General features: G+C 44.3%; 1 protein-coding gene across 1 annotated transcript in view; it reads left to right on the plus strand.

Annotated features, from left to right (window-relative positions):
• Nucleotides 1-543: 543 nt before the first annotated feature.
• The window catches only part of LOC135526876 (GDNF family receptor alpha-4-like), a 147,040-nt gene continuing 122,549 nt past the window's right edge, over nt 544-25,034 (plus strand). The window contains exon 1 of the mRNA XM_064955544.1: nt 544-721. Coding sequence (XP_064811616.1) covers nt 544-721 — 178 coding nt within the window. The remainder of the gene's footprint in view (nt 722-25,034) is intronic.

Genomic DNA, 25,034 nt, shown 5'->3' on the forward strand with positions numbered 1-25,034 from the left:
GGTATTGAATATGACTGTAAAGTAATGAGTTTGATACACCTGGTATTGAATATGACTGTAAAGTAATGAGTTTGATACACCTGGTATTGGATATGACTGTAAAGTAATGAGTTTGATACACCTGGTGTTGAATATGACTGTAAAGTAATGTAGCTTCAGACACCTGGTATTGGATATGACTGTAAAGTAATGAGTTTGATACACCTGGTATTGAATATGACTGTAAAGTAATGAGTTTGATACACCTGGTTTTGAATATGACTGTAAAGTAACTGTAATGTAAATTAACTATATGACAAAAAATGATGCACAGTCGTTTGTCTCTACATTAACTAACATATTCCTCTCGATTGTACATTTCGAGCTTGACTCGTTATGACGTTATAATTACATTTGTTTCCCCCGTAATGTTTGTCAGACATCTTTGCGGTGGCTCTTCGTTATTGGAACCACTCGATATGATTGGTCACATAAAAACCTTGGGACCCAAATGCACAATGAGTGCTCTAACACCCCCTTGTGGTGGTCTGGAGCAATGACGCCATGACGCTGGGAACCTCTCAGTCCCGCGGTGCAAGCTCACCACTTTTAAAGGAGGAACCACTGCCATTGAGGACATCTCCCCAACACAGAGGAGGAACAGATCAACAGACACCTCGCCCAGACCAGACCTGTGGGACCAACACCGAGAGGACTGACATCCAGACCACACCTCACCTATGTGAGAATACTGTTCATTGACTACAGCTCAGCGTTCAACACCATAGTGCCCTCAAAGCTCATCACTAAGCTAAGGACCCTGGGACTAAACACCTCCCTCTGCAACTGGATCCTGGACTTCCTGACGGGCCGCCCCCCAGGTGGTGAGGGACAGCCTATAGGGAGGAGGTCAGAGACCTGGCCGGGTTGTGCCAGAATAACAACCTATCCCTCAACGTAACCAACAGGAAAAGTAGGACAAAAAAGACTACAGGAAAAGGAGGACAGAGCACGCCCCCCCATTCTCATCAGGTTGAGAGCTTCAAATTCCTTGGTGTCCACATCAACAACAAACTAGAATGGTCCAAACACACCAAGACAGTCGTGAAGAGGGCACAGCAGAGCCTATTCCCCCTCAGGAAATTAAAAAGTTTTGGCATGGGTCCTGACATCCTCAAAAGGTTCTACAGCTGCACCATCGAGAGCATCCTGACTGGTTGCATCACCGCCTGGTACGGCAACTGCTCAGCCTCCGACCGCAAGGCACTACAAAGGGTAGGGCGTACGGCCCAGTACATCACTGGGGCTAAGCTGCCTGCCATCCAGGACCTCTACACCAGGCGGTGTCAGAGGAAGGCCCTAAAAATTGTCAAAACCACAGACACTCCAGTCATAGACTGTTCTCTCTACTACCGCATGGCAAGTTGTACCGGAGCGCCAAGTCTCGGACAAAAAGGCTTCTCAATAGTTTTTACCCCCAAGCCATAAGACTCCTGAACAGGTAATCAAATGGCTACCCGGACTATCTGCATTGTATTCAGCATTTCACTGTGAGGTCTACTACACCTGTTGTATTCAGCATTTCACTGTAAGGTCTACTACACCTGTTGTATTCAGCATTTCACTGTAAGGTCTACTACACCTGTTGTATTCAGCATTTTGTATTCGACAAATAAACTTTGATTTGACCACCAGCCACTTCCACACCTCAAAAGGAACATAAATTTCAACATACCAATTAAGATCTGGCAAAATATACTTGAATCAGTCATAGAACCCATTGCCCTCTATGGTTAAGAATGTGTTCTTAACTGACTTGCCTGGTTAAATAAAGGTAAAATTAAAAAATTAAAAAAATTAAATGGTTGTGAGGTCTGGGGTCCGCTCACCAACCAAGACTTCACAAAATGGGCCAAACACCAAATTGAGACTCTGCATGCCGAGTACAGAGTATATAGTCCATCTGTAAATAGCCCACCCAGCCCCATACTGTTTTTATTTACTTTTCTGCTCTTTTGCACACCAGTATCTCTACCTGCACATCATCCTCATCAAGCTCATTTATCACTCAAGTGTTAATCTGCTAAATTGTAACAATTCGCTCCTATGGCCTATTTATTGTCTACCTCCTCATGCCTTTTGCACACACTGTATATACACTTTCTTTTTTCTACTGTGTCATTGACTTGTTTATTGTGTTATTGGCTTGTTTATTGTTTACTCCATGTGTAACTCTGTGTTGCTGTCTGTTCACACTGCTATGCTTTATCTTGGCCAGGTCACAATTGTAAATGAGAACTTGTTCTCAACTTGCCTACCTGGTTAAATAAAGGTGAAATAAAATAATAATTAAAAATAATTAAAAATGCAGAATTCTGCAAAAATATTGCATGCAGAGCAGAATTAGGCCAATACCAGCTAATTAGCAAAATCCAGAAAAGAGCCGTTAAATTCTACAGCCACCTAAAAGGAAGCGATTCCCAAACCTTCCGTAACAAAGCCATCACCTACAGAGAGATGAACCTGGAGAAGAGTCCCCTAAGCAAGCTGGTCCTGGGAATCTGTGGGGTGTGTTTGTGTTTGTGAACAGAGCCCCAGGACAGCAACACAATTAGACCCAACCAAATCACGAGAAAACAAGAAGATAATTACTTGACACATTAGAAAGAATTAATAAAAAAAACAGAGCAATCTAGAATGTTATTTGGCCTTACACAGAGAGTACACAGTGATAGAATACCTGACCACTGTGACTGAACCAAAATTAAGGAAAACGTTGACTATATACAGACCCAGTGAGCACCATCTCTTTAGGAGACTGGACCCCCTAACCCATCTCTTTAGGAGACTGGACCCCTAACCCATCTCTTCAGGAGACTGGACCCTAACCCATCTCTTTAGGAGACTGGACCCTAACCCATCTCTTTAGGAGACTGGACCCTAACCCAACTCTTTAGGAGACTGGACCCTAACCCATCTCTTTAGGAGACTGGACCCTAACCCATCTCTTTAGGAGACTGGACCCTAACCCATCTCTTTAGGAGACTGGACCCTAACCCAACTCTTTAGTAGACTGGACCCTAACCCATCTCTTTAGGAGACTGGACCCTAACCCAACTCTTTAGGAGACTGGACCCTAACCCATCTCTTTAGGAGACTGGACCCTAACCCATCTCTTTAGGAGACTGGACCCCTAACCCATCTCTTCAGGAGACTGGACCCTAACCCATCTCTTTAGGAGACTGGACCCTAACCCATCTCTTTAGGAGACTGGACCCTAACCCAACTCTTTAGGAAACTGGACCCTAACCCATCTCTTTAGGAGACTGGACCCCTAACCCATCTCTTTAGGAGACTGGACCCCCTAACCCATCTCTTTAGGAGACTGGACACCCTAACCCATCTCTTTAGGAGACTGGACCCTAACCCATCTATTTAGGAGACTGGAACCCCTAACCCATCTCTTTAGGAGACTGGACCCCTAACCCATCTCTTTAGGAGACTGGACCCTAACCCATCTCTTTAGGAGACTGGACCCCTAACCCATCTCTATAGGAGACTGGACCCTAACCCATCTCTTTAGGAGACTGGATCCCCTAACCCATCTCTTTAGGAGACTGGACCCCTAACCCATCTCTTTAGGAGACTGGACCCCCTAACCCATCTATTTAGGAGACTAGACCCTAACCCATCTCTTTAGGAGACTGGACCCCTAACCCATCTCTTTAGGAGACTGGACCCCTAACCCATCTCTTTAGGAGACTGGACCCTAACCCATCTCTTTAGGAGACTGGACCCTAACCCAACTCTTTAGGAGACTGGACGCCTAACCCATCTATTTAGGAGACTGGACCCTAACCCATCTCTTTAGGAGACTGGACCCTAACCCATCTCTTTAGGAGACTGGACCCTAACCCAACTCTTTAGGAGACTGGACCCTAACCCATCTCTTTAGGAGACTGGACCCTAACCCATCTCTTTAGTAGACTGGACCCCCTAACCCATCTCTTTAGGAGACTGGACCCTAACCCATCTCTTTAGGAGACTGGACCCCTAACCCATCTCTTTAGGAGACTGGACCCTAACCCAACTCTTTAGGAGACTGGACCCCTAACCCATCTCTTTAGGAGACTGGACCCTAACCCATCTCTTTAGGAGACTGGACCCTAACCCATCTCTTTAGTAGACTGGACCCCCTAACCCATCTCTTTAGGAGACTGGACACCCGAACCCATCTCTTTAGGAGACTGGACCCTAACCCATCTCTTTAGGAGACTGGACCCCTAACCCATCTCTTTAGGAGACTGGACCCCTAACCCATCTCTTTAGGAGACTGGACCCTAACCCATCTCTTTAGGAGACTGGACCCCTAACCCATCTCTTTAGGAGACTGGACCCCTAACCCATCTCTTTAGGAGACTGGACCCCCTAACCCATCACTTTAGGAGACTGGACCCTAACCCATCTATTTAGGAGACTGGACCCCTAACCCATCTCTTTAGGAGACTGGACCCCTAACCCATCTATTTAGGAGACTGGACCCTAACACATCTCTTTAGAGACTGGACCCCTAACCCATCTCTTTAGGAGACTGGACACCCTAATCCATCTCTTTAGGAGACTGGACCCTAACCCATCTATTTAGGAGACTGGACCCCTAACCCATCTATTTAGAACTGTGTACCCGTAATTTGATGTCGCAGTACATCAGGGGCCACCAGCTACATGAGTTGGAGGAACCCAGCCTTTACATCATAGAATATGTCCTGTCTTTGTCAAACCGAAGGCTTCTGATGTCATTCTGTACAACATTGCTATGTTACAAGATTGATGATGCATTAGGACATAATATAGCTCATCTGCAGCTGATTGACAGGACCATACCAGTTACCAGATTAACTACGGTGGCCCGGCAGGGTCATCTCATCTCCTAGAATCACCAGGCCATTAAATCAACATTAATTAATCTGAATCGTACTCTGTGTCTGTGTGTCTGTGTGTCTGTGCGTGCGTGTATTTCAATAGGAACACATTCCAGAGAAGTGTAGTGTGTTTCAATAGAGACACATTCCAGAGAAGTGTAGTGTATTTCAATAGGAACACATTCCAGAGAAGTGTAGTGTGTTTCAATAGAGACACATTCCAGAGAAGTGTAGTGTATTTCAATAGGAACACATTCCAGAGAAGTGTAGTGTGTTTCAATAGAGACACATTCCAGAGAAGTGTAGTGTGTTTCAATAGAGACACATTCCAGAGAAGTGTAGTGTGTTTCAATAGTAACACATTCCAGAGAAGTGTAATGTGTTTCAATAGGAACACATTCCAGAGAGTGTAGTGTGTTTCAATAGGAACACATTCCAGAGAAGTGTAGTGTGTTTCAATAGGAACACATTCCAGAGAAGTGTAGTGTGTTTCAATAGAGACACATTCCAGAGAAGTGTAGTGTATTTCAATAAGAACACATTCCAGAGAGTGTAGTGTGTTTCAATAGAGACACATTCCAGAGAAGTGTAGTGTATTTCAGTAAGAACACATTCCAAAGAAGTGTAGTGTAGTGTATTTCAATGGAGACACATTCCAGAGAAGTGTAATGTGTTTCAATAGGAACACATTCCAGAGAAGTGTAGTGTATTTCAATAGAGACACATTCCAGAGAAGTGTAGTGTATTTCAATAAGAACACATTCCAGAGAGTGCAGTGTGTTTCAATAGAGACACATTCCAGAGAAGTGTAGTGTATTTCAATAAGAACACATTCCAAAGAAGTGTAGTGTAGTGTATTTCAAGAGACACATTCCAGAGAAGTGTAGTGTCTTTCAATAGGAACACATTCCAGAGAGTGTAGTGTATTTCAATAGAGACACATTCCAGAGAAGTGTAGTGTATTTCAATAAGAACACATTCCAGAGAGTGTAGTGTGTTTCAATAGAGACACATTCCAGAGAAGTGTAGTGTATTTCAATAAGAACACATTCCAGAGAGTGTAGTGTGTTTCAATAGAGACACATTCCAGAGAAGTGTAGTGTATTTCAGTAAGAACACATTCCAAAGAAGTGTAGTGTAGTGTATTTCAATAGAGACACATTCCAGAGAAGTGTAATGTGTTTCAATAGGAACACATTCCAGAGAAGTGTAGTGTATTTCAATAGAGACACATTCCAGAGAAGTGTAGTGTATTTCAATAAGAACACATTCCAAAGAAGTGTAGTGTAGTGTATTTCAAGAGACACATTCCAGAGAAGTGTAGTGTCTTTCAATAGGAACACATTCCAGAGAGTGTAGTGTATTTCAATAGAGACACATTCCAGAGAAGTGTAGTGTATTTCAATAGAGACACATTCCAGAGAAGTGTAGTGTGTTTTAATAGGAACACATTCCAGAGAGTGTAGTGTGTTTCAATAGAGACACATTCCAGAGAAGTGTAGTGTATTTCAATAGAGACACATTCCAGAGAAGTGTGAAAGAGATCGAGAGAGAGACGGGGAGAGAGAGAGAGACGGGGAGAGAGAGAGACGGGGAGTGAGAGAGAGATGGGGAGAGAGAGAGGAGAGAAACAGAGAGAGACGGGGAGAGAGAGAGAGACGGGGAGAGAGAGAGACGGGGAGAGAGAGAGAGACAGGGAGAGAGAGAGACGGGGAGAGAGAGAGACAGGGAGAGAGAGAGACAGGGAGAGAGAGAGAGAGAGACGGGAGAGAGAGAGAAACAGAGAGAGATGGGGAGAGAGAGAGACGGGAGAGAGAGAGAGAAACAGAGAGAGAGACGGGGAGAGAGAGAGAGAAACAGAGAGAGAGACAGGAGAGAGAGAGAGAAACAGAGAGAGACGGGGAGAGAGAGAGACGGGGAGAGAGAGAGAGAAACAGAGAGAGAGACGGGAGAGAGAGAGAAACAGAGAGAGAGAGACGGGGAGAGAGAGAGAGAGAGACGGGAGAGAGAGAGACAGGGAGAGAGAGAGACGGGGAGAGAGAGAGAGAAACAGAGAGAGAGACGGGAGAGAGAGAGAGAGAGAGAGAGAGAGAGAGAGACGGGAGAGAGAGAGAGAAACAGAGAGAGAGACGGGAGAGAGAGAGAGAAACAGAGAGAGCTCAGCTCAAGGAGATTCTTTACCTCCACAGATAAACAGAGGGCGGCCTGAAGGATGGACCGATTGTAATTGACAAGCCAAATGTTTTCCCATAATTGCTTCAGGCTGTGTTTGTTTAAACTGTCTGTACTCTGTTTAGATCTCAGCCTTATTCTGTACCTCATCTAGAGTACCACTTAATGTCTCAGACTAATATCAAACATATCTCCTCTCTTCTGTATCCCCTCTCCTCTCCTCTATATCTCCTCTCCTCTCTTCTGTATCCCCTCTCCTCTCCTCTATATCTCCTCTCCTCTATTTCTCCTCTGCTCTCTTCCATATCTCCTCTCCTCTCTTCTAAATCTCCTCTCCACTCTCTATATCTCCTCTCTAACATATCTCCTCTCCTCTCTCTCCTATATCTCTTCTCCTCTCTCTTCTATATCTCCTCTACATTCTTCTATATCTTCTCTCTAACATATCTCTTCTCCTCTCTCTTCTGTATCCCCTCTCCTCTCTTCTATATCTCCTCTCCTCTCTCTCCTATATCTCTTCTCCTCTCCCTTCTGTATCTCCTCTCCTCTCTTCTGTATCCCCTCTCCTCTCTTCTATATCTCCTCTCCTCTCTTCTAAATCTCCTCTCCACTCTTCTATATCTCCTCTCTTCTATATCTCCTCTCTTCTATATCTCCTCTCTTCTATATCTCCTCTCTTCTATATCTCCTCTCTTCTATATCTCCTCTCCTCTCTCTCCTATATCTCTTCTCCTCTCCCTTCTGTATCTCCTCTCCTCTCTTCTGTATCCCCTCTCCTCTCTTTTATATCTCCTCTCCTCTCTTCTAAATCTCCTCTCCACTCTTCTATATCTCCTCTCTTCTATATCTCCTCTCCTCTCTCTTCTGTATCCCCTCTCCTCTCTTCTATATCTCCTCTCCTCTCTCTTCTGTATCACCTCTCCTCTCTTCTATATCTCCTCTCCTCTCTCTTCTGTATCCCCTCTCCTCTCTTCTATATCTTCTCTCCTCTCTCTTCTGTATCCCCTCTCCTCTCTTCTATATCTCCTCTCCTCTCTCTTCTGTATCACCTCTCCTCTCTTCTATATCTCCTCTCCTCTCTCTTCTGTATCCCCTCTCCTCTCTTCTATATCTCCTCTCCTCTCTCTTCTGTATCCCCTCTCCTCTCTTCTATATCTCCTCTCCTCTCTCTTCTGTATCACCTCTCCTCTCTTCTATATCTCCTCTCCTCTCTCTTCTGTATCACCTCTCCTCTCTTCTATATCTCCTCTCTCTTCTGTATCCCCTCTCCTCTCTTCTGTATCCCCTCTCCTCTCCTCTATATATCCTCTCCTCTCTTCTATATCTCCTCTCCTCTCTCTTCTATATCTCTTCTCCTCTCTCTTCTATATCTCCTCTCCTCTCTCCTATATCTCCTCTCCTCTCTCTCTTATATCTCTTCTCCTCTCTCTTCTAAATCTCCTCTCCACTCTTCTATATCTTCTCTCTAACATCTCTCCTCTCTCTTCTGTATCCCCTCTCCTCTCTTCTATATCTCCTCTCCTCTCTCTTCTGTATCCCCTCTCCTCTCTTCTGTATCCCCTCTCCTCTCTTCTATATATCCTCTCCTCTCTTCTATATCCCCTCTCCTCTCTTCTATATCTCTTCTCCTCTCTCTCCTATATCTCCTCTCCTCTCTTCTTTATCTCCTCTCCTCTCTCTTCTGTATCCCCTCTCCTCTCTTCTATATCTCCTCTCCTCTCTCTTATATATCTCTTCTCCTCTCTTCTTTATCTCCTCTCCTGTCTCTTCTGTATCCCCTCTCCCCTCCTCTAAATCTCCTCTCCTCTCTTCTATATCTTCTCTCTAACATATCTCCTCTCCTCTCTCTTCTATATCTCCTCTCCTCTCTTCTTTATCTCCTCGCCTCTCCTGTATCCCCTCTCCTCTCTTCTATATCTCCTCTCCTCTCTCTTCTATATCTCCTCTCCACTCTTCTATATCTCCTCTCCTCTCTCTCCTATATCTCTTCTCCTCTCCCTTCTGTATCTCCTCTCCTCTCTTCTGTATCCCCTCTCCTCTCTTCTATATCTCCTCTCCTCTCTTCTATATCTCCTCTCCACTCTTCTATATCTCCTCTCCACTCTTCTATATCTCCTCTCTTCTATATCTCCTCTCTTCTATATCTCCTCTCTTCTATATCTCCTCTCCTCTCTCTCCTATATCTCTTCTCCTCTCCCTTCTGTATCTCCTCTCCTCTCTTCTGTATCCCCTCTCCTCTCTTTTATATCTCCTCTCCTCTCTTCTAAATCTCCTCTCCACTCTTCTATATCTCCTCTCTTCTATATCTCCTCTCCTCTCTCTTCTGTATCCCCTCTCCTCTCTTCTATATCTCCTCTCCTCTCTCTTCTGTATCACCTCTCCTCTCTTCTATATCTCCTCTCCTCTCTCTTCTGTATCCCCTCTCCTCTCTTCTATATCTCCTCTCCTCTCTCTTCTGTATCCCCTCTCCTCTCTTCTATATCTCCTCTCCTCTCTCTTCTGTATCACCTCTCCTCTCTTCTATATCTCCTCTCCTCTCTCTTCTGTATCACCTCTCCTCTCTTCTATATCTCCTCTCCTCTCTCTTCTGTATCCCCTCTCCTCTATATCTCCTCTCCTCTCTCTTCTGTATCCCCTCTCCTCTCTTCTGTATCCCCTCTCCTCTCTTCTGTATCCCCTCTCCTCTCTTCTGTATATCCTCTCCTCTCTTCTATATCTCCTCTCCTCTCTCTTCTATATCTCTTCTCTCTCCTATATCTCCTCTCCTCTCTCCTATATCTCCTCTCCTCTCTCTCTTATATCTCTTCTCCTCTCTCTTCTAAATCTCCTCTCCACTCTTCTATATCTTCTCTCTAACATCTCTCCTCTCTTCTGTATCCCCTCTCCTCTCTTCTATATCTCCTCTCCTCTCTCTTCTGTATCCCCTCTCCTCTCTTCTGTATCCCCTCTCCTCTCTTCTATATATCCTCTCCTCTCTTCTATATATCCTCTCCTCTCTTCTATATCTCCTCTCCTCTCTCTTCTATATCTCTTCTCCTCTCTCTCCTATATCTCCTCTCCTCTCTTCTTTATCTCCTCTCCTCTCTCTTCTGTATCCCCTCTCCTCTCTTCTATATCTCCTCTCCTCTCTCTTATATATCTCTTCTCCTCTCTTCTTTATCTCCTCTCCTGTCTCTTCTGTATCCCCTCTCCCCTCCTCTAAATCTCCTCTCCTCTCTTCTATATCTTCTCTCTAACATATCTCCTCTCCTCTCTCTTCTATATCTCCTCTCCTCTCTTCTTTATCTCCTCGCCTCTCCTGTATCCCCTCTCCTCTCTTCTATATCTCCTCTCCTCTCTCTTCTATATCTCCTCTCCTCTCTTCTGTATCTCCTCCTCTCTCTTCTGTATCCCCTCTCCTCTCTTCTATATCTCCTCTCCTCTCTCTCCTATATCTCTTCTCCTCTCCCTTCTGTATCTCCTCTCCTCTCTTCTGTATCCCCTCTCCTCCCTTCTATATCTCCTCTCCTCTCTTCTAAATCTCCTCTCCACTCTTCTATATCTCCTCTCTTCTATATCTCCTCTCCTCTCTCTCCTATATCTCTTCTCCTCTCCCTTCTGTATCTCCTCTCCTCTCTTCTGTATCCCCTCTCCTCTCTTTTGTATCTCCTCTCCTCTCTTCTAAATCTCCTCTCCACTCTTCTATATCTCCTCTCTTCTATATCTCCTCTCCTCTCTCTTCTGTATCCCCTCTCCTCTCTTCTATATCTCCTCTCCTCTCTTCTATATCTCCTCTCCTCTCTCTTCTGTATCACCTCTCCTCTCTTCTATATCTCCTCTCCTCTCTCTTCTGTATCCCCTCTCCTCTCTTCTATATCTTCTCTCCTCTCTCTTCTGTATCCCCTCTCCTCTCTTCTATATCTCCTCTCCTCTCTCTTCTATATCTCCTCTCCTCTCTCTCCTATATCTCCTCTCCTCTCTCTCTTATATCTCTTCTCCTCTCTCTTCTAAATCTCCTCTCCACTCCTCTATATCTTCTCTCTAACATATCTCCTCTCCTCTCTCTTCTGTATCCCCTCTCCTCTCTTCTATATCTCCTCTCCTCTCTCTTCTGTATCCCCTCTCCTCTCTTCTGTATCCCCTCTCCTCTCTTCTATATCTCCTCTCCTCTCTCTTCTATATCTCCTCTCCTCTCTCTTCTATATCTCTTCTCCTCTCTCCTATATCTCCTCTCCTCTCTCCTATATCTCCTCTCCTCTCTCTCTTATATCTCTTCTCCTCTCTCTTCTAAATCTCCTCTCCACTCTTCTATATCTTCTCTCTAACATCTCTCCTCTCTCTTCTGTATCCCCTCTCCTCTCTTCTGTATCCCCTCTCCTCTCTTCTATATATCCTCTCCTCTCTTCTATATCTCCTCTCCTCTCTCTTCTATATCTCTTCTCCTCTCTCTCCTATATCTCCTCTCCTCTCTTCTTTATCTCCTCTCCTCTCTCTTCTGTATCCCCTCTCCTCTCTTCTATATCTCCTCTCCTCTCTCTTATATATCTCTTCTCCTCTCTTCTTTATCTCCTCTCCTCTCTCTTCTGTATCCCCTCTCCCCTCCTCTAAATCTCCTCTCTTCTATATCTTCTCTCTAACATATCTCCTCTCCTCTCTCTTCTATATCTCCTCTCCTCTCTTCTTTATCTCCTCGCCTCTCCTGTATCCCCTCTCCTCTCTTCTATATCTCCTCTCCTCTCTCTTCTATATCTCCTCTCCACTCTTCTATATCTCCTCTCCTCTCTTCTGTATCTCCTCTCCTCTCTCTTCTGTATCCCCTCTCCTCTCTCTTCTAAATCTCCTCTCCACTCTTCTATATCTTCTCTCTAACATCTCTCCTCTCTCTTCTGTATCCCCTCTCCTCTCTTCTATATCTCCTCTCCTCTCTCTTCTGTATCCCCTCTCCTCTCTTCTGTATCCCCTCTCCTCTCTTCTATATATCCTCTCCTCTCTTCTATATCTCCTCTCCTCTCTCTTCTATATCTCTTCTCCTCTCTCTCCTATATCTCCTCTCCTCTCTTCTTTATCTCCTCTCCTCTCTCTTCTGTATCCCCTCTCCTCTCTTCTATATCTCCTCTCCTCTCTCTTATATATCTCTTCTCCTCTCTTCTTTATCTCCTCTCCTCTCTCTTCTGTATCCCCTCTCCCCTCCTCTAAATCTCCTCTCCTCTCTTCTATATCTTCTCTCTAACATATCTCCTCTCCTCTCTCTTCTATATCTCCTCTCCTCTCTTCTTTATCTCCTCGCCTCTCCTGTATCCCCTCTCCTCTCTTCTATATCTCCTCTCCTCTCTCTTCTATATCTCCTCTCCACTCTTCTATATCTCCTCTCCTCTGTATCTCCTCTCCTCTCTCTTCTGTATCCCCTCTCCTCTCTCTTCTAAATCTCCTCTCCACTCTTCTATATCTTCTCTCTAACATCTCTCCTCTCTCTTCTGTATCCCCTCTCCTCTCTTCTATATCTCCTCTCCTCTCTCTTCTGTATCCCCTCTCCTCTCTCTTCTGTATCCCCTCTCCTCTCTCTTCTATATATCATCTCCTCTCTTCTATATCTCCTCTCCTCTCTCTTCTATATCTCTTCTCCTCTCTCTCCTATATCTCCTCTCCTCTCTTCTTTATCTCCTCTCCTCTCTCTTCTGTATCCCCTCTCCTCTCTTCTATATCTCCTCTCCTCTCTCTTATATATCTCTTCTCCTCTCTTCTTTATCTCCTCTACTCTCTCTTCTGTATCCCCTCTCCCCTCCTCTAAATCTCCTCTCCTCTCTTCTATATCTTCTCTTCTCTATAACATATCTTCTCCTCTCTCTTCTAAATCTCCTTTCCACTCTTCTATATCTCCTCTCTAACATATCTCCTCTCCTCTCTCTTCTGTATCCCCTCTCCTCTCTTCTATATCTCCTCTCCTCTCTCTTCTGTATCCCCTCTCCTCTCTTCTATATCTCCTCTCCTCTGTATCTCCTCTCCTCTCTTCTATATTCCTTCTCCTCTCTCCTATATCTCCTCTCCTCTCTGGATTATCCCCACTCTAATCAGATTTGCACGTTGCCGTGGTGTGATGCCAGGGTTTGTTGCCATGCCGTAACCAGGGGGGTTTCTGGTTCCTTCAAGCGAAGGATGTGCCAAACCTCTGTTTACTGTGGGTTGTCCTTCTCAGCTACCCTCTCTCTACCTCTCTGGTTACTGTGGGTTGTCCTTCTCAGCTACCCTCTCTCTACCTCTCTGGTTACTGTGGGTTGTCCTTCTCAGCTACCCTCTCTCTACCTCTCTGGTTACTGTGGGTTGTCCTTCTCAGCTACCCTCTCTCTACCTCTCTGGTTACTGTGGGTTGTCCTTCTCAGCTACCCTCTCTCTACCTCTCTGGTTACTGTGGGTTGTCCTTCTCAGCTACCCTCTCTCTACCTCTCTGGTTACTGTGGGTTGTCCTTCTCAGCTACCCCCTCTCTACCTCTGGTTACTGTGGGTTGTCCTTCTCAGCTACCCTCTCTCTACCTCTCTGGTTACTGTGGGTTGTCCTTCTCAGCTACCCTCTCTCTACCTCTCTGTCTCTCAACCTGTCTCTCAACCTGTCTCTCAACCTGTCTCTCAACCTCTAACCTGTCTCTCTAATCTGTCTCTCAACCTGTCTCTCTAACCTGTCTCTCTAACCTGTCTCTCTAACCTGTCTCTCTAATCGGTCTCTCAACCGGTCTCTCTAACCTGTCTCTCTAACCTGTCTCTAACCTGTCTCTCTACCCTGTCTCTCTACCCTGTCTCTCAACCTGTCTCTCAACCTGTCTCTCAACCTGTCTCTCTACCCTGTCTTGTCGACCATAGAGACAGTAACACTCTGACTGTAGGCAATAGAGACAGTAACACTCTGAATGTAGAAAATAGAGACAGTAACACTCTGACTGTGGACCATTGAGACTGTAGCACTCTGACTGTAGACAATAGAGACAGTAACACTCTGACTGTAGACCATAGAGACTGTAGCACTCTGACTGTAGACAATAGAGACAGTAACACTCTGACTGTAGACCACAGAGACAGTAACACTCTGACTGTAGACAATAGAGACAGTAACACTCTGACTGTAGACCATAGAGACAGTAACACTCTGACAAGACAATAGAGACAGTAACACTCTGACTGTAGACAATAGAGACAGTAACACTCTGACAAGACAATAGAGACAGTAACACTCTGACTGTAGACAATGGAGACTGTAACACTCTGACTGTAGACAATAGAGACTGTAACACTCTGACTGTAGACAATAGAGACTGTAACACTCTGACAAGACAATAGAGACAGTAACACTCTGACTGTAGACAATAGAGACAGTAACACTCCGACTGTAGACAATAGAGACAGTAACACTCTGACTGTAGACCATAGAGACAGTAACACTCTGACTGTAGACAATAGAGACAGTGACACTCTGACTATAGACAATAGAGACAGTAACACTCTGACTGTAGACAATAGAGACAGTAACACTCTGACTGTCGACAATAGAGACAGTAACACTCTGACTAGACAATAGAGACAGTAACACTCTGACTAGACAATAGAGACAGTAACACTCTGACTATAGACAATAGAGACAGTAACACTCTGACTATAGACAATAGAGACAGTAACACTCTGACTGTAGACAATAGAGACAGTAACACTCTGACTGTAGACAATAGAGACAGTAACACTCTGACTGTAGACAATAGAGACAGTAACACTCTGACTAGACAATGGAGACAGTAACACTCTGACTGTAGACAATAGAGACAGTAACACTCTGACTGTCGACAATAGAGACAGTAACACTCTGACTGTAGACAATAGAGACAGTAACACTCTGACTGTAGACAATAGAGACAGTAACACTCTGACTGTAGACAATAGAGACAGTAACACTCTGACTAGACAATGGAGACAGTAACACTCTGACTGTAGACAATAGAGTGTGTTTAGAAGTTAACAAGAAGACTATAATGTGATAATCCATTTCCCTTTTCCTCAGTACTCTGAAGATCTTTGTATTCTGAAGCTGTCAGCCTGTATTAGTCCGGAACAAACACAATGTAATGACATTTCTTTATGTCATTAAATGCAGGTCTCTGACTCTCTCCGCCTTCATCTCTGACTCTCCCTCCCTCTCTCTCTCTGCCCCCTTCTCTGAGTTGATGACTCATGGTGCAATCATAACTGTCACGCCCTGACCATAGAGAGCCTTTTTAATTTGAGAACAAGGCTACCTAAATTCTACCTGCACATTGATTGTAGTACCCGCTCGAGCAAAACATTGGACCTCCAACTTCCACAATGCATACAAGGCCCTCCCCGTCCTCCCATCGGCAAATCTGACCATGACTCCATCTTGTTGCTCCCCTCCTATAGGCAGAAACTAAAACAGGAAGTGCACGTACTTAGGTCTATCCAATTCTGATCTGACCAATCAGATTCCACATTTCAAGATTGCTTCGATCATGTGGACTGGGATATGTTCCAGGTAGCTTCAGACAATAACATTGACGTATACGCTTACTCGGTGAGTGAGTTTATTAGGAAGTGTATAGGAGATGTTGTACCCACTGTGACTATTAAAACCTTCAATAACCAGAAACATGATGGCAGCAGTCTTGCAAAACTGAAAGCGCGAACCACTGCTTTAAATCATGTACAGCTGCAGCGATCGGTTAGCTGCTCAGATAGCAGATGTTTGAAGTTGGTGAAGGGAGATAAAAGTCCCAACTTCAGCGGTTTTTGCAATTCATTCCAGTCGCAGCAGAGAACTGGAACAAAAGGCGGCCAAATGAGGTGTTGGCTTTAGGGATGATCAGTGAGATACACCTGCTGGAGCGTGTGCTTTGGGTGGGTGATGCCATCGTGACCAGTGAACTGAGATCAACTGAGATCATGGTCCTAGGGCTCAGGTCCTCAGAGAGAGAGAAAGAAAGAGAGAATTAGAGAGAGCACATGTGGGGTGGCCAGTCCTCTTCTGGCTGTGCCTGGGTGGAGATTATAACAGAACATGGCCAAGATGTTCAAATGTTCATAAATGACCAGCATGGTCGAATAATAATAAGGCAGACCAGTTGAAACTGGAGCAGCAGCACAGCCAGGTGGACTGGGGACAGCAAGGAGTCATCATGTCAGGTAGTCCTGGGGCATGGTCCTAGGGCTCAGGTCCTCCGAGAGAGAGAAGGAGAGAATTAGAGAACGCACACTTAGATTCACACAGGACACCGAATAGGACAGGAGAAGTACTCCAGATATAAAAAACTGACCCTAGCCCCCCGACACATAAACTACTGCAGCATAAATACTGGAGGCTGAGACAGGAGGGGTCAGGAGACACCCCCGGACAGGGCCAAACAGGAAGGATATAACCCCACCCACTTTGCCAAAGCACAGCCCCCACACCACTAGAGGGATATCTTCAATCACCAACTTACCATCCTGAGACAAGGCCGAGTATAGCCCACAAAGATTTCCGCCACGGCACAACCCAAGGGGGGGGGGGACGCCAACCCAGACAGGATGACCACATCAGTGACTCAACCCACTCAAGTGACGCACCCCTCCCAGGGACGGTATGAAAGAGCCCGAGTAAGCCAGTGATTCAGCCCCTGTAATAGGGTTAGAGGCAGAGAATCCCAGTGGAAAAAGGGAACCGGCCAGGCAATTTCCGTTCACCTTCACACTCCTGGGCCAGACTACACTCAATCATATGACCCACTGAAGAGATGAGTCTTCAGTAAAGACTTAAAGGTTGAGACCGAGTCTGCGTCTCTCACATGGGTAGGCAGACCATTCCATAACAATGGAGCTCTATCGGAGAAAGCGCTGCCTCCAGCTGTTTGTTTAGAAATTCTAGGGACAATTAGGAGGCCTGCGTCTTGTCACCGTAGCGTACGTGTAGGTATGTACGGCAGGACCAAATCAGAGAGATAGGTAGGAGCAAGCCCATGTAATGCTTTGTAGGTTAGCAGTAAAACCTTTAAATCAGCCCTTGCCTTGACAAGAAGCCAGTGTAGGGAGGCTAGCACTGGAGTAATATGATAAAATTTTGGGGTTCTAGTCTGGATTCTAGCAGCCATATTTAGCACTAACTGAAGTTTATTTAGTGCTTTATCATGGTAGCCAGAAAGTAGAGCATTGCAGTAGTTTAACCTAGAAGTGACAAAAGCATGGATTCATTTTTCTGCATCATTTTTGGACAGAAAGTTTCTGATTTTTGCAATGTTACATAGATGGAAAAAAGCTGTCCTTGAAACAGTCTTGATATGTTCTTCAAAAGAGAGATCAGGGTCCAAAGTAACGCCGAGGTCCTTCACAGTTTTATTTGAGACGACTGTACAACCATTAAGATTGATTGTCAGATTCAAAAGAAGATCTCTTTGTTTCTTGGGACCTAAAACAAGCATCTCTGTTTAGTCCAAGTTTAAAAGTAGAAAGTTTGCAGCCATCCACTTCCTTATGTCTGAAACACATGCTTCCAGCGAGGGCAATTTTGGGGCTTCACCATGTTTCATTGAAATGTACAGCTGTGTGTCATCCGCATAGCAGTGAAAGTTAACATTATGTTTTCGAATGACATCCCCAAGAGGTAAAATATATAGTGAATATAGTGAAAACAATAGTGGTCCTAAAACGGAACCTTGAGGAACACCGACATTTACAGTTGATTTGTCAGAGGACAAACCATTCACAGAGACAAACTGATATCTTTCCGACAGATAAGATCTAAACCAGGCCAGAACTTGTCATTGTAGACCAATTTGGGTTTCCAATCTCTCCAAAAGAATGTGGTGATCGATGGTATCAAAAGCAGCGCTTAGGTCTAGGAGCACGAGGACAGATGCAGAGCCTCGGTCTGATGCCATTAAAAGGTAATTTACCACCTTCACAAGTGCAGTCTCAGTGCTATGATGGGGTCTAAAACCAGACTGAAGCATTTCGTATACATTGTTTGTCTTCAGGAAGGCAGTGAGTTGCTGCGCAACAGCCTTTTCTAAAATTTTTGAGAGGAATGGAAGATTCGATATAGACCGATTTTAGTTTTTTATATATTCTGGGTCAAGGTTTGGCTTTTTCAAAGATGCTTTATTACTGCCACTTTTAGTGAGTTTGGTACACATCCGGTGGATAGAGAGACGTTTATTATGTTCAACATAGGAGGGCCAAGCACAGGAAGCAGCTCTTTCAGTAGTTTAGTTGGAATAGGGTCCAGTATGTAGCTTGGAGGTTTAGAGGCCATGATTATTTTCATCATTGTGTCAAGAGATATAGTACTAAAACACTTGAGTGTCTCTCTTGATCCTAGGTCCTGGCAGAGTTGTGCAGACTCAGGACAACTGAGCTTTGGAGGAATACACAGATTTAAAGAGGAGTCCGTAATTTGCTTTCTAATAATCAAGATCTTTTCCTCAAAGAAGTTCATGAATTTATTACTGCTGAAGTGAAAGCCAACCTCTCTTGGGGAATGCTGCTTTTTAGTTAGCTTTGCGACATTATCAAAGAGGAATTTCGGATTGTTCTTATTTTCCTCAATTAAGTTGGAAAAATAGGATGATCGAGCAGCAGTAAGGGCTCTTCGATACTTTATGGTACTGTCTTTCCAAGCTAGTAGGAAGACTTCCAGTTTGGTGTGGCGCCATTTTCGTTCCAATTTTCTGGAAGCTTGCTTCAGAGCTCTGGTATTTTCTGTATACCAGGGAGCTAGTTTCTTATGAGAAATGTTTTCAGTGTTTAGGGGTGCAACTGCATCTAGGGTATTGCGCAAGGTTAAATTGAGTTCCTCAGTTAGGTGGTTAACTGCTTTTTGTCCTCTGGCATCCTTGGGTAGACAGAGGGAATCTTGAAGGACTTCAAGGAATCTTTGTGTTGTCTGTGAATTTATAGCACGACTTTTGATGTTCCTTGGTTGGGGTCTGAGCAGATTATTTGTTGCAATTGCAAACATAATAAAATGGTGGTCCGATATGAGGAATTATGAGGACATTAAGATCCACAACATTTATTCCATGGGACAAAACTAGGTCCAGAGTATGACTGTAACAGTGAGTGGATCCAGAGACATGTTGGACAAAACCCACTGAGTCAATGATGGCTCCGAAAGCCTTTTGGAGTGGGTCTGTGGACTTTTCCATGTGAATATTAAAGTCACCAAAGATTAGAATATTATCTGCTCTGACTACAAGGTCCGATAGGAATTCAGGGAACTCAATGAGGAACGCTGTATATGGCTCAGGAGGCCTGTAAACAGTAGCTATAAAAAGTGATTGAGTAGGCTGCATAGATTTTATGACTAGAAGCTCAAAAGACGAAAATGTATTTTTTTTTTGTAAATTGAAATTTGCTATCGTAAATGTTAGCAACACCTCCGCCTTTGCGGGATGCACGGGGGATATGGTCACTAGTGTAGCCAGGAGGTGAGGCCTCATTTAACACAGTACATTCAACAGGCTTAAGCCATGTTTCAGTCAGGCCAGTCACATCAAGATTATGATCAGTGATTAGTTCATTGACTATAATTGCCATTGAAGTAAGGGATCTAACATTAAGTAGCCCTATTTTGAGATGTGAGGTATCATGATCTCTTTCAATAAAGACAGGAATGGAGGTGGTCTTTATCCTAGTGAGATTGCTAAGGCGAAAACCGCCATGTTTAGTTTTGTCCAACCTCGGTCGAGGCACAGACACGGTCTCAATGGTGATAGCTGAGCTGACTACACTGACTGTGCTAGTGGCAGACTCCACTATACTGGCAGGCTGGCTAACAGCCTGCTGCCTGGCCTGCACCCTATTTCATTGTGCAGCTAGAGGAGTTAGAGCCCTGTCTATGTTGGTAGATAAGATGAGAGCACCCCTCCAGCTAGGATGGAGTCCGTCACTCCTCAGCAGGTCAGGCTTGGTCCTGTTTGTGGGTGAGTCCCAGAAAGAGGGCCAATTATCTACAATTTATTCCTTTTGGGAGGGGCAGAAAACAATTTTCAACCAGCGATTGATTTGTGAGACTCTGCTGTAGAGCTCATCACTCCCCCTAACTGGGAGGGGGCAAGAGATAAGGCGGAGCTTTACCTAGCATGGACTTGTAGATGACCTGGAGCCAGTGGGTCTGGGGACGAATATGTAGCGAGGACCAGCCGACTAGAGCATACAGGTCGCAGTGGTGGGTGGTATAAGGTGCTTTAGTAACAACACGGATGGCACTGTGATAAACTACATCCAGTTTGCTGAGTAGAGTATTGGAAGCTATTTTGTAGATGACATCGCCGAAGTCGAGGATCGGTAGGATAGTCAGTTTTACTAGGGTAAGTTTGGCGGCGTGAGTGAAGGAGGCTTTGTTGCGGAATAGAAAGCCGACTCTAGATTTGATTTTAGATTGGAGATGTTTGATATGAGTCTAGAAGGAGAGTTTACAGTCTAGCCAGACACCTAGGTACTTATAGATATCCACATATTCTAGGTCGGAACCATCCAGGGTGGTGATGCTAGTCGGGCGTGCGGATGCAGGCAGCGAATGGTTGAAAAGCATGCATTTGGTTTTACTAGCGTTTAAGAGGAAGGAGTGTTGAATGGCATTGAAGCTCGTTTGGAGGTTAGATAGCACAGTGTCCAAGGACGGGCCGGAAGTATACAGAATGGTGTCGTCTGCGTAGAGGTGGATCAGGGAATCGCCCGCAGCAAGAGCAACATCATTGATATATACAGAGAAAAGAGTCGGCCCGAGAATTGAACCCTGTGGCACCCCCATAGAGACTGCCAGAGGACCGGACAGCATGCCCTCCGATTTGACACACTGAACTCTGTCTGCAAAGTAGTTGGTGAACCAGGCAAGGCAGTCATCAGAAAAACAGAGGCTACTGAGTCTGCCGATAAGAATATGGTGATTGACAGAGTCAAAAGACTTGGCAAGGTCGATGAAGACGGCTGCACAGTACTGTCTTTTATCGATGGCGGTTATGATATCGTTTAGTACCTTGAGCGTGGTTGACGTGCACCCGTGACCGACTCGGAAACCAGATTGCACAGCGAAGAAGGTTGGTCAGTGACCTGTTTGTTGACTTGGCTTTCGAAGACCTTAGATAGGCAGGGCAGGATGGATATAGGTCTGTAACAGTTTGGATCCAGAGTGTCTCCCCCTTTGAAGAGGGGGATGACTGCGGCAGCTTTCCAATCCTTGGGGATCTCAGACGATATGAAAGAGAGGTTGAACAGGCCGGTAATAGGGTTGCGACAATTGCGGCAGATAGTTTCAGAAATAGAGGGTCCAGATTGTCAAGCCCAGCTGATTTGTACGGGTCCAGGTTTTGCAGCTCTTTCAGAACATCTGCTGTCTGGATTTGGATAAAGGAGAACCTGGAGAGGCATGGGCGAGTTGCTGCGGGGGGGGCTGTTGGCCGAGGTTGGAGTAGCCAGGAGGAAGGCATGGCCAGCCGTTGAGAAATGCTTGTTGAAGTTTTCGATAATCATGGATTTATCGGTGGTGACCGTGTTACCTAGCCTCAGTGCAGTGGGCAGCTGGGAGGAGGTGCTTTTGTTCTCCATGGACTTCAAAGTGACTGGAACGAATTGCAAAAATCGCTGAAGTTGGAGACCTTTATCTCCCTCACCAACTTCAAACATCAGCTATCTGAGCAGCTAACCGATCGCTGCAGCTGTACATAATCTATTGGTAAATAGCCCACCCGATTTTACCTACCTCATCCCCATACTGTTTGTATTTATTTACTTTTCTGCTATTTTGCACACCAATATCTCTACCTGTACATGACCATCTGATCATTTATCACTCCAGTGTTAATCTGCAAAATTGTAATTATTTGCCTACCTCCTCATGCCTTTTGCTCACAATGTATATAGACTCTTTTTTTCTACTGTGTTATTGACTTGTTAATTGTTTACTCCATGTGTAACTCTGTGTTGTCTGTTCACACTGCTATGCTTTATCTTGGCCAGGTCGCAGTTGCAAATGAGAACTTGTTCTCAACTGGCCTACCTGGTTAAATAAAGGTGAAATAAATCAAATAAAAACAACCTCCATCCCCCAGTAAGAGCATTGAAGATGGGTTGTGGCTAGGTCTTCCAGCATGACAATGACCCGAAACACACAGCCAGGGCAACTAAGGAGTGGCTCCGTATGGAGCATCTCAAGGTCCTAGAGGGGCCTAGCCAGTCTCCAGACCTGAACCCAATAGAAAATCTTTGGTGGGAGCTGAAAGTCCGTATTGCCCAGCGACAGCCCCAAAACCTGAAGGATCTGGAAAGGTCTGTATGGAGGAGTGGGCCAAAATCCCTGCTGCTGTGTGTGCAAACCTGGTCAAGAACTACAGGAAACGTATGATCTCTGTGATTGCAAACAAAGGTTTCTGTACCAAATATTAAGTTCTGCTTTTCTGATGTATCAAATACTTATGTCATGCAATAAAATGCAAATTAATTACTTAAAAATCATACAGTGTGATTTTCTGGATTTTTTTCTGGATTACAGACCTCTACATGCTTTGTCAGTAGGAAAACCCGCAAAATCGGCAGTGTATCAAATGCTTGTTCTCCCCACTGTAGGTCCTGTACTCTATACCATCTACTGCATCTTGCCGCACGGCCATCACTCATCCATATATCTTTATGTACATATTCTTATTCATTCCTTTGCACTTGTGTGTATTAGGTAGTTGTTGGGGAATTATTAGATTACTTGTTAGATATTACTGCACTGTCGGAACTAGAATGACAAGCATTTCGCTACACTCGCATTAACTTCTCCTAACCATGTGTATGTGACCAATAAAATTTGATTTGATTTAATTTGACTCTCTCTACCTCTCCTTCTTTCAGGTAAATTCAAAGGGCTTTATTGGCTTGGGAAACATATGGTAACATTGCCAAAGCAAGTGAGGTAGATAATAAACAAAAGTGATATAAACAATGAACAGTAAACTTTACAATCATAAAAGTTCCAAAATTATTATGTGAAAATGGTTAAAGTACAAACGGGAAAATAAATAAACATAAATATGGGTTGTTTTTCAAATGGTGTTTGTTCTTCACTGGTTGACCTTTTCTTCAGACAATAGGTCACACATCTTGGTGCTGTGATGCACACTGTGGCATTTCACCCAATAGATTTGGGAGTTTATCAACATTGGGTTTGGTTGTAAATTATTTGTAGGTCTGTGTAATCTGAGAGAAATATGTGTCTCTAATATGGTCATACATTTGGCAGGAGGTTTGGAAGTGCAGCTCAGTTGGGTCTAATTGTGTTTCTGTCCCGGGGCTCTGTGGGGTCTGTTTGTGTTTGTGAACAGAGCCCCAGGACCAGCTTGCTTAGGGGACTCATCTCCAGGTTCATCTCTCTGTAGGTGATGGCTTTGTTATGGAAGGTTTGGGAATTGTTTCCTTTTAGGTGGTTGTAGAATTTATAGGCTATTTTCTGGCTTTTGATAATTAGTGGGTATCGGCCTAATTCTGCTCTGCATGCATTATTTGGTGTTCTATGTTGTACACGGAGGATATTTTGTCTCTCTATCTCTCTGCCTTTCTCTCTCTCACTCTCTCTGCCTCCCTCCCGCTCTCTCTACTAATTTACAGTAGCTATAAAAAGAGCCTTTTGGTTTGTGTTGGGTTGGGAGTCTATCTCTGTCGAGTTGCTGAGTGTCTTCATTTCTCTAAATCTTCCTGTTCATCAATGGGAGCACGATTTCTGCTATACTATCATCAGAACCAAGACATAACACCTCAGAACCATGACATAACACATCAGAACCATGACATAACACTTCAGAATCATGACATAACACTTCAGAATCATGACATAACACCTCAGAACCATGACATAACACTTCAGAACCATGACATAACACCTCAGAACCATGACATAACACTTCAGAACCATGACATAACACTTCAGAACCATGACATAACACTTCAGAACCATGACATAACACCTCAGAACCATGACATAACACTTCAGAACCATGACATAACACTTCAGAACCATGACATAACACTTCAGAACAATGACATAACACTTCAGAACAATGACATAACACTTCAGAACCATGACATAACACCTCAGAACCATGACATAACACTTCAGAACCATGACATAACACTTCAGAACCATGACATAGCACCTCAGAACCATGACATAACACTTCAGAACCATGACATAACACCTCAGAACCATGACATAACACTTCAGAACCATGACATAACACTTCAGAACCATGACATAACACCTCAGAACCATGACATAACACCTCAGAACCATGACATAACACCTCAGAACCATGACATAACACTTCAGAACCATGACATAACACCTCAGAACCATGACATAACACCTCAGAACCATGACATAACACCTCAGAACAATGACATAACACTTCAGAACCATGACATAACACCTCAGAACCATGACATAATTAGTCATAACCCATGTCTGCTATACTGTTGTCTGTGTGTAGCTCCTACTGACCTCTTGCCAGGTTGCCTGGACAACACAGAACCCCTTGTTGTTGTTTTTGTTAGTGTGTGGACTCATCTCGTGCCGCATGCTCTCTGGGCTGTTACATGTGGGAGCAGAAGGACAAAATAGTTTTTTAACCTCAACAATCTTTCCTAGTTAAACCATTTATTGGATTTTTTTATGGAATTATTTATTCTTTATTTATTCAGGAAAAAAAAACATTGAGACCAGGGTTTCATTCACAAAAGTTCCCTGATCACAGTAACACAAGAATGAAATACAATGTGACATACGATATCATGAGATGCTCCTAACCTGTACTGTATGTTCTCAAAAAGCAACATAGTCTCAGAAAACTTTGTATTATTCTGTATGTAATGCTATGTTACATATCACCTAGTACTCAACAGTAGTATCACCTAGTACTCAACAGTAGTATCACCTAGTACTAACCAGTAGTATCACCTAGTACTCAACAGTAGTATCAC

Source organism: Oncorhynchus masou, chromosome 32 (assembly GCF_036934945.1).
Source record: "Oncorhynchus masou masou isolate Uvic2021 chromosome 32, UVic_Omas_1.1, whole genome shotgun sequence".
In the NCBI taxonomy this organism is placed as follows: domain Eukaryota; kingdom Metazoa; phylum Chordata; class Actinopteri; order Salmoniformes; family Salmonidae; genus Oncorhynchus; species Oncorhynchus masou.